The sequence below is a fragment of the Cetorhinus maximus genome, chromosome 22 (assembly GCF_964194155.1).
Source record: "Cetorhinus maximus chromosome 22, sCetMax3.hap1.1, whole genome shotgun sequence".
Taxonomy (NCBI): domain Eukaryota; kingdom Metazoa; phylum Chordata; class Chondrichthyes; order Lamniformes; family Cetorhinidae; genus Cetorhinus; species Cetorhinus maximus.
The window spans coordinates 45057951-45071827 of record NC_135900.1 but is presented as its reverse complement, the minus strand read 5'-3'; the positions used below and the strand labels follow the sequence as shown (position 1 = coordinate 45071827).

At 42.9% G+C, this 13877-nt stretch overlaps 1 protein-coding gene across 2 annotated transcripts in view; it reads right to left on the bottom strand.

Moving 5' to 3' along the window:
- Positions 1-13877, bottom strand: part of LOC144696659 (DENN domain-containing protein 2A) — a 138310-nt gene that overhangs the window by 3730 nt on the left and 120703 nt on the right. For both annotated transcript variants that reach the window (XM_078568216.1, XM_078568215.1), the window contains 5 exons: positions 13215-13392; positions 10875-10916; positions 9831-9942; positions 6029-6268; positions 178-264 (listed from right to left, as the gene is read on the bottom strand). In XM_078568216.1, the coding sequence (XP_078424342.1) occupies positions 178-264; positions 6029-6268; positions 9831-9942; positions 10875-10916; positions 13215-13392 (659 nt within the window). The remainder of the gene's footprint in view (positions 1-177; positions 265-6028; positions 6269-9830; positions 9943-10874; positions 10917-13214; positions 13393-13877) is intronic.

The window sequence follows — 13877 nt, the reverse complement described above, 5'->3', positions numbered from 1 at the left end:
CACAGGAAAAAACTAATATCTAGATGTGCAGAAAATGAAAGAACTAGTATTGTGTTATTGACAAAATAGACAGATGGTAAACTATAAAGAAGATGTGAAGATCGTAAATGGTTGGTAAAAATTGATCTGAGCGCTTTTGATCAAGCCCTACACCATAAGCAAATGAATATGAATTACCTAGGCCTCTAAGAAATCGGTTCATCCCTCTTTGTTCACTCCCAGGGAGAGTTTCAAGGTAGTCCTGGGCTCTAACCTCAAATAATCCTGCAGATGACAAAAAATAGTTACTTATGGAATGGGTACAAGTATATTAGGCACTGCCTTGCAAATTTGGCCCAGTAGAGATGAATCTTTGAAGGATGTGCAACCCAACATAAGTATTGCAGTGTACCAACTTTCTTCTACCTTTTCTTGCTTCTCCACTTCCCTTGTAGACATATATGACATATCACAGGTAACGTTTATATAATGATAACTGAAAGCTAGGTTGAGGTAAGGTAAACCTAAGACGAGTCCAAATAATGAATATTTAATGGAATTGGTTTTATTCCCCACTCAAGGCCTCTGCCACTTACACTGCCAAAATTCATAGTGCAAACCTGGGATAATTCCATTCTAAATGCAGTAGCGGGTGGGAAAAAGGATGTTTTACCCGTTGGCTGCAATGGGGCTCTTCACCCTGTATCGTCCGCTTCCCGTCTCATTAATCATGCAGCCACAAGAAACATGGACAGGTGGCCTCTGAATTGCCCGCCACGTCATTACCTCACTGTTTCCTCCGTCCAGGTGCCATATCTAAACTGCAGCCACCCACGCGGTTCTCAATGCTTGCAGCCCAGGACTGGTCCAGTGAAGACATGGCCCTGAAGACCAAGAAGAGTTCAGTGACCCATCACTGGAATGCCTTTCGGAGGCCTGTCGTGATGTCATCCACCCCCGCTCAGCTTCAGGAGGTTCAGCAATCTCACCACTCTGGCTTGGGAGAGGGTGGCAGTGGTGGTCAGTGCCAATGCTGCACATAAGCGGTTGGCCATCCACTGCAGAAAGAGGACAAATGATCTCATCCATGCTGCCAGGGTAAGGCAACCATCATTCTAAACACACACTCACAAGGCCATCTGGCTCTGACTTACTGCCAGCTCAAGGAACATCACTACTCACTCTCTCTCACACACCCTCGCATCTCCATCTGGCCTCATCCCCTCTGGAGACTACCTCCTCAGCCTTCACCATCTTGAGGCAGATCAACATGTGCCCCCACACACAACCTGGGATATTTTATATTCAGTTTTGGCATTATTATTTTATTCATTTAGCTCATGGAATAAAAGGGCCAGTAGCAACATAGATACAAAATTGGCTGAGTAATAGGAAACAGAGGATAATGGTCAATGGGTATTTTTCGGGCTGGAGGAAGGTTTGTAGTGGAATTCCCCCGGAGTCGGAATTAGGACCTTTGCTTTTCCTGATATATATTAATGACCTAGACCATGGTGTGCAGGGGACAATTTCAAAGTTTGCAGATGTTACAAAACTTGGAAGCATTATAAACTGTGAGGAGGACAGTATAGAACTTCAAAAGGACATAAGCAAGTTGGTGGAGTGGGCAGATATGTGGCAGATGAAGTTCAATGTGGAGATGTGTGAGGTGATTAATTTTGATAGGAAGGACATGGAGAGACAATGTAAAATAAGGGTACAATTCTTAAGAGTGTGCAGGAACAGAGAGACCTGGGTGTATATGTGCATACATCATTGAAGATGGAAGGTGAAAGAGCAATTAATAAAGCATACAGTATTCTGGGCTTTATTAATAGGGGCATAGAGTACAAGAGCAGGGAGGCTATGCTGAGCTTATATAAGACACTAGTTAAACCTCAGCTGGAGTATTGTGTACAGTTCTGGGCACCACACTATAGGAAGGATGTGATCACATTGGAGAGAGTGCAGAAGAGGTTTACAAGAATTGTTCCAGGGATGAGAAATTTCAGTTATGAAGATAGATTGGAGAGGTTGGGACTGTTCTCTTTGGAGAGGAGGAGGCTTAGAGGAAAGTTGATAGAGGTGTTCAAAATCATGAGGGGGCTGAATAGCGTAGATAGGGAGAAACTGTTACTGTTCGTCAAGGGATTGGGAACGAGAAGGCGCAGAGTTAAACTGATTTGCAAAAGAAGCAAATGTGATGTGAGAAAAAACTTTTTCACACAGCGAGTGGTTCAAGTCTGGAATGCACTACCTGGAAGTGTGGTGGAGGCAGGTTCAATCAAGGTATTCAAGAAGGCATTAGATGATTATTTGAATAGAAACTATGTGCAAGGATACAGGGAAAAGGCAGGAGAATAGCCTAACTCATTTGGAGAGCCCATGCAGACTGTAACAATTCTGTGATTCTGTGGGCACCACTGGCTAGACCAGAATTTATTGCTTATCCTAACTGCCCTTGAGAAAGTGGTAGTGAGCTGCCTTCTTGAACCATTGCAGTCCATGTGGTGTAGGTGCTGTTAGGGAGAGAGCTCCAGGATTTTGACCCAAGGAGGATATCCCCCTTCCCCAGTTCAGTCCTCGCCCTGCAGCCTCTTCCTTTGCCTGAGCCACTTCTGTCCCTTCCCCTAAGCAAGCCCTAGCCCTGCAGCCATTGAAAAGCCACCCCGCCTTACGGCTGGCCTGGTAGGTAGAGATCTGCCTGTGAGGCCCCCTAAAAGTGATGTGGTGCTGCTTGTGAAGCCTGGTGCTGATGACCGTGAGTGCTGCCTGAAGCAAGGTAAGTAAACAAACCTCGAAGTCCCTATCAAAGTGCAGTTCGCCAAGTGCATGTCGCTTATGTACAGTTGCGAATCACATCGGCGTGTGCCCAGATGATCCAGCGTGGGCGTGGGTGGGGGGGGCGGGGGGATGATTCCGGCTATCAGGGCTTATAATTATATGCAGATGTATTAAAATGACATTCCCAACACGTGGCGGTGGGAAACACGGCCAACCATTGACGGGTGGAGCGGGCGATTGCAAACTGGTTTCACAATGGTGTGAAACCGATTTTTGGCCTTCCTGCCATATTGTCCGTTCACGCCTGCCATGATGCCCGACACCAACAGGGACAGAAAGTTCCGCCCATAGAGTCAGGATAACTTACACATGAATGGCAGGTGCCCATGCAACTAGGGCTACGTTGAACATGCTCATTTACCCCGAGAAGTTGGACAGTTGGCAGAATCACACCCATTCTGGGTGCAAGATTAGCCTGCCCACACTCCCCCCACCCCCAACAACTGAAAAGAGTCAGTTTTCCCATCAGACCTTCAGCAAAAACTCAAAAATTCTCCTAAAAAATATCTTTGGTGATGGTGGATCTAGACTTTAGCCCTTGCCCGGACTCCCAAGTGGTCTCAAATATACCTGTTGGGATTCAGGGATCTTTCACAGCTTACACCAGCTACCCACCCTGCCTCTACCTGCTCCAACTCCAGGGCATAGGAATGCCTGACATTACAGTCCATGGCCTACAGCACCCTGAACCTTGAACTCTGCCCCCAACAAGACTGAGTAGGAACCCCAGAGCATGGGTATTTCCTGTTATCTCTGGATCCAAGGCTAAATTCTTGCACACTTCTAGAGTTACACTGGGAGAAGGACCAGGGATTTTCAGCACCAGTATATTAATCTGACATGGTCATTTTAGGTCTGGTATCTAGCTCTTGTTGAGACAAATGTGATGGAGGTCAGCTCTATTGGCTCTTTGAACAAATGTTCTTTGCAGTTTAATTATAGGTGAGGTGAATATTTCTGCATTTGTCTCTGCACCAAAGCCACCATGTTCAAGCTAAGCCAGTACAAGGAGGTTGCTCTCGTACCACGCTAGGTTACATGACAAATCACAGAATTGTTACAACACAGGAGGACATTTGATCCATCATGTCTGCACCGACTCACTGAATGAGCAATTCATTTAGTGCCATTCTCCCACCTTCTCCCAGTAACCCTGCACATTCATCCTTTTCCGATAACAACCTAATTCCCTCTTGAATGCTTTGATTGAACAGTGCACTTGATACCTTAACCATTCACTGTGTGAAAAGGTTTTTAATCATATCACTTTTGCTTTTTTTGCCAATTACTTTAAATCTGTACTCTCTCGTTCCTTTCATGATTGTGTACAGTTTCTCCCTATCTACTCTGTCCAGACCCCTGGTGATTTTGAATACCTCTATCAAATCTCCTCTCAGCAAATGGCAGAAAGAGCTGAGTAACCAAGCAGGGAAGACAGGCAGCTGTACAGTAAAGGTGCCAGAGATTGTCTGCCTGTTTCTTTCATCCTTCCTCATTCCAAGGGTTGGCTGGACTCTGAACAATCTTCCTCCCGATTTCCATTCCCTGCTGCCCGCTCCATAGAGAGGCCAGTCCACATTCTGATAGTTTCTATCTTTGCCATCTTGGCTGTTCCTCGTGCATGTTTTCCAAGTGTTTTTCCTTGCATCACCTCTTTTCCCAAATGTTTTCTTTTCCTGTTTGCATCACATGTCCAAAACATATGAGCTTCCTTGATATCACTGCCTCAAACAAATTCCCCTCCTTAACACCAGCTTTCTCGAGCACCCACTTGTTTGTCTGTTTGGCAGTCCATAACACGCGTAATATATAAATGAGTCCTTTCATTTCAAATACTCTTATTTGAGCCTCATCATTCTTTTTAATTGTTCAGCTTTCACAGCCATACATTGTCACCGGCCAAACAGGGCTTCCAAAAGATGAATTTTGGTTGTAATCGGGATGTTGTGGTTACTCCATACTCTTTTATGTGACTTCACAACCATTACCCTTTTTAAGTCTAGCCCGAATTTCTTTGGTAGCCTCTGCATCTTCCATGATGATTGACCCAAGATAGTGGAAGGTATCAACCTGTTCAAGCTGAATTCTGTTAATCAGATTCTAGCAGGTCTTTCCACCCATCCTCATTACCTTGATCTTGTCAACATTGATCAGGGGACTGTATTTCTGGTTAACTTGATCAAGACGATTACTAACCCTTGTAGCTCCTCCACAGAGTTAGCGAGCAGAATAATGTCATCAGCATATTGAAGGTTCAAAACTCGCCACCCGCCAATCGGTATCCCATTTGTGAATTTGTCAAGTGTCTCCTCATAACCATTTCAACTAGGGTGTTAAATAAATATGACAATAGGACACACTCTTGTCTAATACCCTTTTTGATTCTGAACCATTCTGAGAGGGTGCCAGCAACTCTGACCCTAGCTCATTGCTTACGATAAAGCTTGGTCAGCTTGTCGATTAAATGTGGTGGGTATCCAATGTCTAATGTTGCCAACCAGAGTTTCTTGTGAGAGACTGAATTGAATGCCTTCTCAAAATCAACGAAGCACATGTATATTGGCTGCTGATGTTCTTGGACTTTACGCATTATAATTCTAAGATTATTGACTTGATCTCTGGTTAATTTTCCACGTCCAGCTTGCTCATCAGCAATCTCACTCTGTCTTTTTCCAGATCCGTTCCAGGATGATCCTGAGCAAGGTTTGACTAGGATAGGAAAGCAAAGCAATTGTTCTATAATTTGTGCACTGTTTCAGGTCACCTTTCTTCAGAAGAGGGATAAAGGTAGAATTAGTCCGGTTCTCTGGCCAATCGCTGGTCTCCCACAGTGCCACACACATTCTATACATCCTGTCCACTTCCGACTCTTCTCCCATCTTAAGTAATTCTGCTGCTATATCATCTATGTTCACTGTGCCTCAGCTCGCAGTGAGAGTAGGTGGAAATTCTGCTGGGTGAAAATTTACACCATGGAGGTTTTTATTGAATTCAAATTCCACCATCTACCGTGGCGGGATTCGAACCCAGGTCCCCAGAACATTACCCTGGACCTCTGGATTACTAGTCCAGCAACACTATCGCCTCCCTACATTATTTGTTCTTGCATGTGGCATGATTAACTGACAAAACATGTGAATGAGTTCAACAGTAGTGGGGAGAGAGAAGAGGAAGGAAGGGGTCATATCATCATCCAAGTCCTCACCTTTCACCCCGAGCTTCCTTAGCTCTCGATCTTGAATGAATCCCCCAAACATCTGCGTCTCCATGAAAACCTCCAGAAACCGTCGGACACTTTTTGACGTGATGGACTTGCGAAATGCCTCCCACAGGAAAATTCTTTCATCTTTCTCATTGGAAGTCATGTACAAGGAGTAGTGACCAACTATCTCCACAAAGAAACGAACAAAGGTCTCAGACACCACAGCATTAAGGGAGCCAGGATCTACAATGAGAAATGGACAGGAAACTCAATGTACATTTCAATAGGAGGGCTTGGATGAGTCCACAAGGTCAATGCCTCATTTGTACATATTTAAGTATTTATATGTGTTTTCCCATTATTACAATCACCGCAGAAACTGATAACTTTTAAAAAGATATTTGAACTTTCAGTCATTGACTGAAAGGATCACATGACAAGATTTCAAGTTTTACAGCTTTTACTGTAACAAATGAATTAAAAGCAACATCGGCTGATCACTTGCTAGAAGGCAACTTATACTTTAAACTACAGAAAGGATCACCCATGTGACTTTCAACAATACCGACAATCCCACAGTTATACTTTATTTTGTCCCTTAAGTGGACACTTAATTTTCCCAGAACCCCTTTTCCTTTCCCAGCTGGGTAACTTCTAATTCCAGAACTGACTTTCACCATGATGGTTACAATGGGGATTCCTTCCCTCTATCCCAAACTAGGCGCATCTTCCAGCCTCCCAAACATGGTCTCTTCAATCTGAGCTCGAGCTCCCACCCGCGTTCTGCATGGTGAACAATAGGGTCAGCATTTGTCTGCTTCAGGTACAGGACTAACTGCCTCTATTTCTTGCTCTCTGCCTCTCCAATCCTTGCAGACTGACTTATTTATGAGAGTTTCAGGGATATCAAAGAAAACCCCGTAACCTGATATTACAATGGCTTTCTATGTACTTTTCCATCCCCAAAACTCATAACATGGCAATGTGAATCTTATGGGCCTTGTATCCAAGTAAAAATGCTAATTTGTTATCTTTTAGACCCCCAACTCCATTCTATACTGGAATTAAACTGTTTAAAGTATAACCATTTATAAAACCCGACATTCCTAACACCTCTCCATGAGACTTGTATGCTGACAGTCTACCCACAGTCATCACAACTACTCTTACCATTGTCTACAGGTGTGAACATGTAGCACATTCTTCCTAGTAAGACAACCCGAGCCTCCAATTTAACAAGCAAGCCACTCAGGTTTGTCGTAGGTAGAATTCAGAGTAGGTCACATGACCCCCTTCATTCCTCCATTTTACCTTAAATTAAAAAGACAGTTCTAAAACATAACAAGCTTATAAAATTTGTACTTATGACACCAGACTCATTTAATTTGTTCTTCATTTTGCCTTTCAAGAGTTTGCCAGATCACCCAGAAAAGGTTGAATTCAGCTATTTATGTTCCCCTTCCTATGATAAAAATGTAGGTAATTGGAAACTGCTGAGAAGGGGTGGCAGTACACCATCAAGGCTAATGAGAAGCAGAAGAAGCAGACACACAGAAACTTTGCATCAAATGAAGCTGAAGACAAACAAACAGCAGAAAACACACTTGAACTGGTGGACGGAAGCATATTGATGCCTATTGCAATTAGTGAGGGCATGGCTCATTCAGTAAATAACTCAATATGGAGTCATTTATCTAAACCTGTCTTATACCAAATTTTAAAGAAGAGAATGACTAAACGCCTTTGAATTATTACCATGCGATCATATATGGGATAAAGGATTTTGGGTTGAGTGACCAGTACCTTTACTTGTATGTAAAGCACTTACCTTACTGTTTATTGAAAATGTAGTATGATGCATTTAAAAAGTACTGTGTTTATCAATGCTTGAAGCACGGAGGCAGAAATTTTAAAAGATCTACTTTGACCAATTGTGGTTAGATGGGGAGAATATAACAGGTTCGAAAATCATTTGAGGATACTGATGAGGCCATAATATATGGCATTGTTGGTTATGTAGTGACCAGTAAAAGAAGTCAGGGTTCCTTCACCACTTCATGATAAATGTGAGGCAAACAAGTCCTTGTGTGGTACACTCTAACTGGATTTAGTACAGAACATTCATACAGGAAAGGCAGGAATGCTCATATTCTGGGGTTTTAAGAGACAATTTTCATCAGGGTTTGATTGAAATATTCTACTTAGACAAACAGGAAAGAAGAATTTCAATGCGACCTGAGGTTCTGATGAGTGACTACTTGAGGCTATTACAGCTGAACATTTTACTAAGCAGGAGACCAAAGCTAGGAAAAAGTGCCCACCCTTTGCTATTGCAGCAGTCAGCTGCAATTGATGCTGACAACATTGTGCAGGGTCAGACATACCTCTCACCCAAGGGGTGCCTGCAGCATGCGAGGAAACTGAGGGTGAAGAGAGACATGTAATAAAATGCAATATTTTGTTTGTGATGTATATTTGGTTGTGTTTTGTGGGTTGAAAAGCTCATTTAAGAAATAAATAGTCAGAGCTGTGCATTTCATTCTGCCAGTGTATCTATTCTCAGAGACAAACCAGCAAGGATGACTTCAGTAGGCTTTTAGGTATTAATAACATTTAATTGCAAAGTCAGTGGATTGTCATCACCTGATAACTGTTTGCTTTGTTCTGCAGGTGCCCCAGTAGGGCTAAAAGGAGTTTGCAGTCATCATTAGGGCTATAGAAATAAATATGTATTTAGATGATAAATGGACTTGGTCTGATACCTACGATGTAGATACTGCAGATATTTGCTATGTGTAAATATACGTTTGATTGACAGCATTATTTTATTTCCTTTGTTCCTGCTCGTACTTCAAAGAGATATATCTGAAGGAGCATGCACCTAGTTCACCAGCTCTTCTAAAGCCATTAAAGGAAAGCAGGGGAGAGCACTTCCTGGTGAAAATGCAAGGGACTTTGCATAAAATTGTTGTTAAGGAATGCCAGCTCAGGTCCTGTGTTTTTAAAAACATCAGTGAAGAGTCACATTTGATTATTATTTTATGTATTTCAGCAGGAAGTGAAATAATGGTTAACCTCAGCTGGAGTAGGGTCCAATTCTGGACAGCACACTTTAGAAAAGATGTTAAGGCCTTGGAGAGGGTGCAGATACTAGATTAGGGAGAAACTGTTTCCACTAACAGAAAGGTCAGTAATCAGAAGACATGGATTTAAGAAAGTTGGTAAAAAAAAAACCATCTGAGGTCCGACCCCCCAGACTACTCTCCTGATCACCCAACTACCCCCCTCTACCTGACCCGACCTGACTACTGCCTCATTATCTACCACCCTCAATCGCCCTTACCCACTTCACTCACCTACCCATCAATTCACTCAGTCAGACTGAACATTTAAACTTAACATATGGCAGCTGGTGCCGTAAAAAGGGGGCATGTCTTGTCTTCCTGACTCTACTATGCTCCAATGGAGTTTTCTGTGGGACGCTGTGCTCTGCATTTCTGGGATAACTTGGTTCAGAAAACCCCGTTAGAAATGCGGGGGCAATGTTGGATCGGGGGAATTTCTGGATACAGTGGCAATCCAGCAATGATTGCCACTCCTCAGAAGACCTGGGCCAATATTTTAGAAATCAAACTTGCAATCATCTGATTGGCAAGTTGGTGTCTCGTTGCCTGTGCCAGCAGGCTATGTCTTCTAATTTCCGTTTATGGTTTACTGTCCATTCTACTCGTTTTGGAGTCAGGCAGCAATTTCATGAGTGCGAATGTATTAGAAGAAAGGCTGTCTGATTCTCTTATGCACTTACTATCTAGGAGAGTATCCTCCTCTTCTTGACTGGCCAACTCATTCCGCATCTCTAGGACATGTTCTAGTGCAACCTGCAGTTTACGTGGTAGAATGGAATCCTCATCATCCACCTGACACAAAGAAATAAGCAGTGAGCAACCAGAAGAGCAAACAGCTGCATTAGTTGCCATTTAGGTCTGTGGCAAGCAACAATGATGAGACTACAGCAATAATACCTGTGTTGTCAGTAACAGATCGTGCAGTACTTAGAAAAAGCTGCATTTTTACAGGTGCCATCTTTGAGGAACATCCCAAAATCCTATGACACTATTGAAGGAAGTGCTGAGCAGTTCTCCCAATGTCTTGGCCAGCACTTATTTATCAGCCAACGCAATCAAAAACTAGATTAACTGGTAATTTATATCTTTGCTTTTTGAAGCATCTTTCTCTGTGTAATTTAGCTGCTGCATTTGCCAACAAAATAATAGTGACTACAATTCAGATTGGTTGTTAGGTGCTTTGGGATGTTCTGAAGATGAGTAAAAGGTGCTATGTAAATACAGCAATCACTGCATCTGCTCTATGGAATAGATTTTGACTTTGTGCATTGGGGTCAAATGGTGAGAGTTGGCAGTCCGTTTTATATCTCTTCCAATTTTTATTTCCGTTCTCTTGAATGCCAATTCGCTATCACCTGTGTTACATAATTTACACAAAGTCATAATCCACCTCTACATCTCAACATTGAAGGAGGTATGAAGGAAAAATTCAGTGGAACACTTCATCCCTTTCCTTTGAATTTCTTCCTCATCCTCAAATCGTAGGAATGCAGACAGCTTTTCCAATACGCCACATTCAGCTTCCTCTATACACACACAGCCATTTGCAGTCAGTGTCACAGCTGACAATCGTCATGCCATCACAGCTTTGTGTGTAAGATCTCTTACAGCGACTCCTTGCTGTCAGCTTGTAAGAACCCAAGTGTTGGCTCGAGTCAAATTAGTCTTTTTTCTCTCGGAGAAAAGTTTGAAAGAAAACAAGCTGAATAAAATGTGGCACTCACCTGTCTGAGAAATTTGTTTGTCCCAAGATTAACCACCAACACCTGCAAACAGTAAAAAACAGCAGCTTCACTCCTTGACTCGCCTTTCAGACAGAATTTCACTTCTACCAGTCAACAAAACTAACTTTGGCCATAACATGAGAGAAAAGGCACCAGCTTACATATGCCTTAAGGGGTGAGAAGTCAATTCCTTTCTCTGCTAAACACAGCCCATTTATGACTAACATCACCAGCCCTCCTGGGTGAAGAATACTGCTGTTTTTTAACATGTGCTACTAACTTCCCAAAATGTCTCATTGTTTGCTGCTTGAGAAATTTAATGTTTTTAAAAGGATTTGAAATCTTTAGTATGCATCAATAGTGACAGCTGACAGCTGCCCTAGCTGAATGTAGAAATGGGTGTTAATATCAGCCTGTTAAAGCAATTCTGGGATGAGTTTACATTCCCATCTCCAACTGTATGCTGAAAGATTACATCATTAAATCTCCTTCCTTTAGCTCTGCAGAAGGCTCAATGGATCGTGGGCTAACCTCACAGAATGATATGAGAATTACCCGTGCACTAAGTCTGTAGACTCAGGGATTCACAAAGTAATTATAGATGAAAGAAGCCATTCAGCCCTTGTTCGATCATCAATCTAAACATAACCTGAAGTACCCCTGTTGCAATATCTAGCTGGTCCTTAAATGATTCCAGGGTTTTTTCCATCCTTACAGATCTAGCATTTTACTGACGTGTGAATACAGTGAGAAAGTGTTTCTTGATGTTGGTCTTAAATTTGTGGTTTAATGGCTTAAACCTGTGCTTCCTTGTCCGTTGAGTAATTTACTTCAGACTAAATATAATGAAAGCTAAACATAAGAACAGGGAGGTTATGCTAGAACTGCATAAAACACGTTAGGCCACAGCTACAGTACTGCATACTCTTCCAGCCACATTACAAGGAGGATGTGATCACAATAGAATACCAAGGAGATTTACAAGGATTTTGCCAGGAATGGAGAATTTAGCTGTGGGAAAGGATTGGATAGGCTGGGGCTGTTTTCTTTGGAACTGTGCTGGCCAAGGGGAGATGTAATTGAGGTGTATAAAATTATGAGGGGCCCAGGTAGAGTAGATAGGAAGGATCCATTTCCCTTAGAAGGGAGGGCAATAACTAGGGGGCCATAGATTTAAAGCAATTGGTGGAAGGATTAGAGGGCAGCTGAAGCAAAATGTTTTCATCCAGAAGATGGTGGGGATCTGGAACTCACTGCCTGAAAGAGTAGCAGAGGCAGAAACCAAGTTCAAGTTTCTCCAATCTTCCTGCTTAACTCACGCGTGTGACAGTAGTGATCAGCTTCATGACTCTGCATTGCCTTCAATGATTGAATCTCAGTGATTAGAACTAGACACAAGGGTCTGAATTTTCATTCCAGGAGTGGACCCTGATGTTGGGACCATTTCAGAGTCTGAACCAGTCTCCACAATGCTGCCAGGCATCCAATGATATATTGATAGCGGTGGCCAATTAGTAGCCCGCTGGTACATTCGCTGTCCAATTAGGAGCAGTAGATGCATTGAGGAGGCCAAATGTAGACATTGTGGGTCCAGTTTAAAGAGTACCCAGCAGCCATGATTATGGTCACTAGCATCCTGTGCAATGCCAGAGGCCAGAATGCAGCAGAGCAGCAGCATGGCATACAGTCATGGAAGGGAGGCCTCACATCTCTGAAGGTGCTGTTAGAAGCAGTGGCAGCCTGGAGGAATGTCCTGTTTCCGGAGAGTGAAAGGAGGAAGCCAGCCAAACAGACAGCTCTCTGAACAGCTTCCACTGAGCAGCTACTTCAACTCCTTGGACATGCTACTGATCCAGCACTTTCCCCCTCTTAAATCTATATCAACTTTGCAATGAGCTGTCAAGTGGCTTGTTAACTGCCTCAATTGTTTACCCAACACCTTTAAGTGGGGTGCCATGACCCCTGAGAAGATGCCTCTGCCGAAATAGCTGGGAGGCAGGAATGCGTTAAGAAACAGGCATGGTGCTCAGTGTCACAATTTCCAGGCATGCCTGCCTCCAAATCCACCTCTGCCTTGGGATGTAAATTCAGAAGTCTGACCAAAGCATTATACAATTTAACTTCTTCTATCTTGTTTTCTACTCTTTTGACTATGTAATTCAACATTCTATTGGTTTACAGATGTTGCACCCTGGTTGGACCTGTTGAGTGGGAGTTAACTAAAACTCCTAGCTCTCTTTCAATGTCTTCCTTAGTTGTGTAGACACCATCTCTCAAGTACACACGTTACCCATTTTTTCATTCCTATGTGCCTTCAATCTATGAATCGCTATTCCTTACCTCTTCAAGTGGCAGGTCCCTCAGCTTTGGCAAGGAGCTGGAGAGAAGTCCTATCAAAAATGGAGTGGGAGAGCAGGCTATGTCAATCATGGATGGAGGTAGTACAGGGATGTAGGTGTGCTGCCAGGCAAAAGGATAAAGAAGTGCCATCACTGCATGGCAGCACTTGGATAGAGTACTGCAGGAGGGAGAACAAAACATAGTTAGAAACTTTGCATTCAATGATACCAGGCCTCCAAGTAATTGGCTTTTAATACAATTCCTTCTTCAGTCCTGATGAACACAAAAACCTACATTGCAGCAAAAAAATCCCCTTGTTTCAGTATCGTGTTGTGCTTTGTCTAGGAGTGAAAATTATTACAAAATAGATTATTTTAGCTTTACTCTGAATTGAGTATCCACTTATACCCAAATCGACTCGGAGTACAATTTCCAGCAACGATAAAAACAGAGTTCCTCCCAATGAATTACAGTAGTCTTTCACCTCCGCAATCAAATCGAGTTGGCTGATGGGCTGAAAGTCATGTGTCTGCTGGTTATAATAACACAACGTGAGTGAATCTGGATCGTTTCAATCCAGATCCCAGTAGATAAGGGCCTCAAATTTGGGACACAAAACTAACTACTACTCTGAGATCATGGGATGGCAAGTGTGGAAAAGTT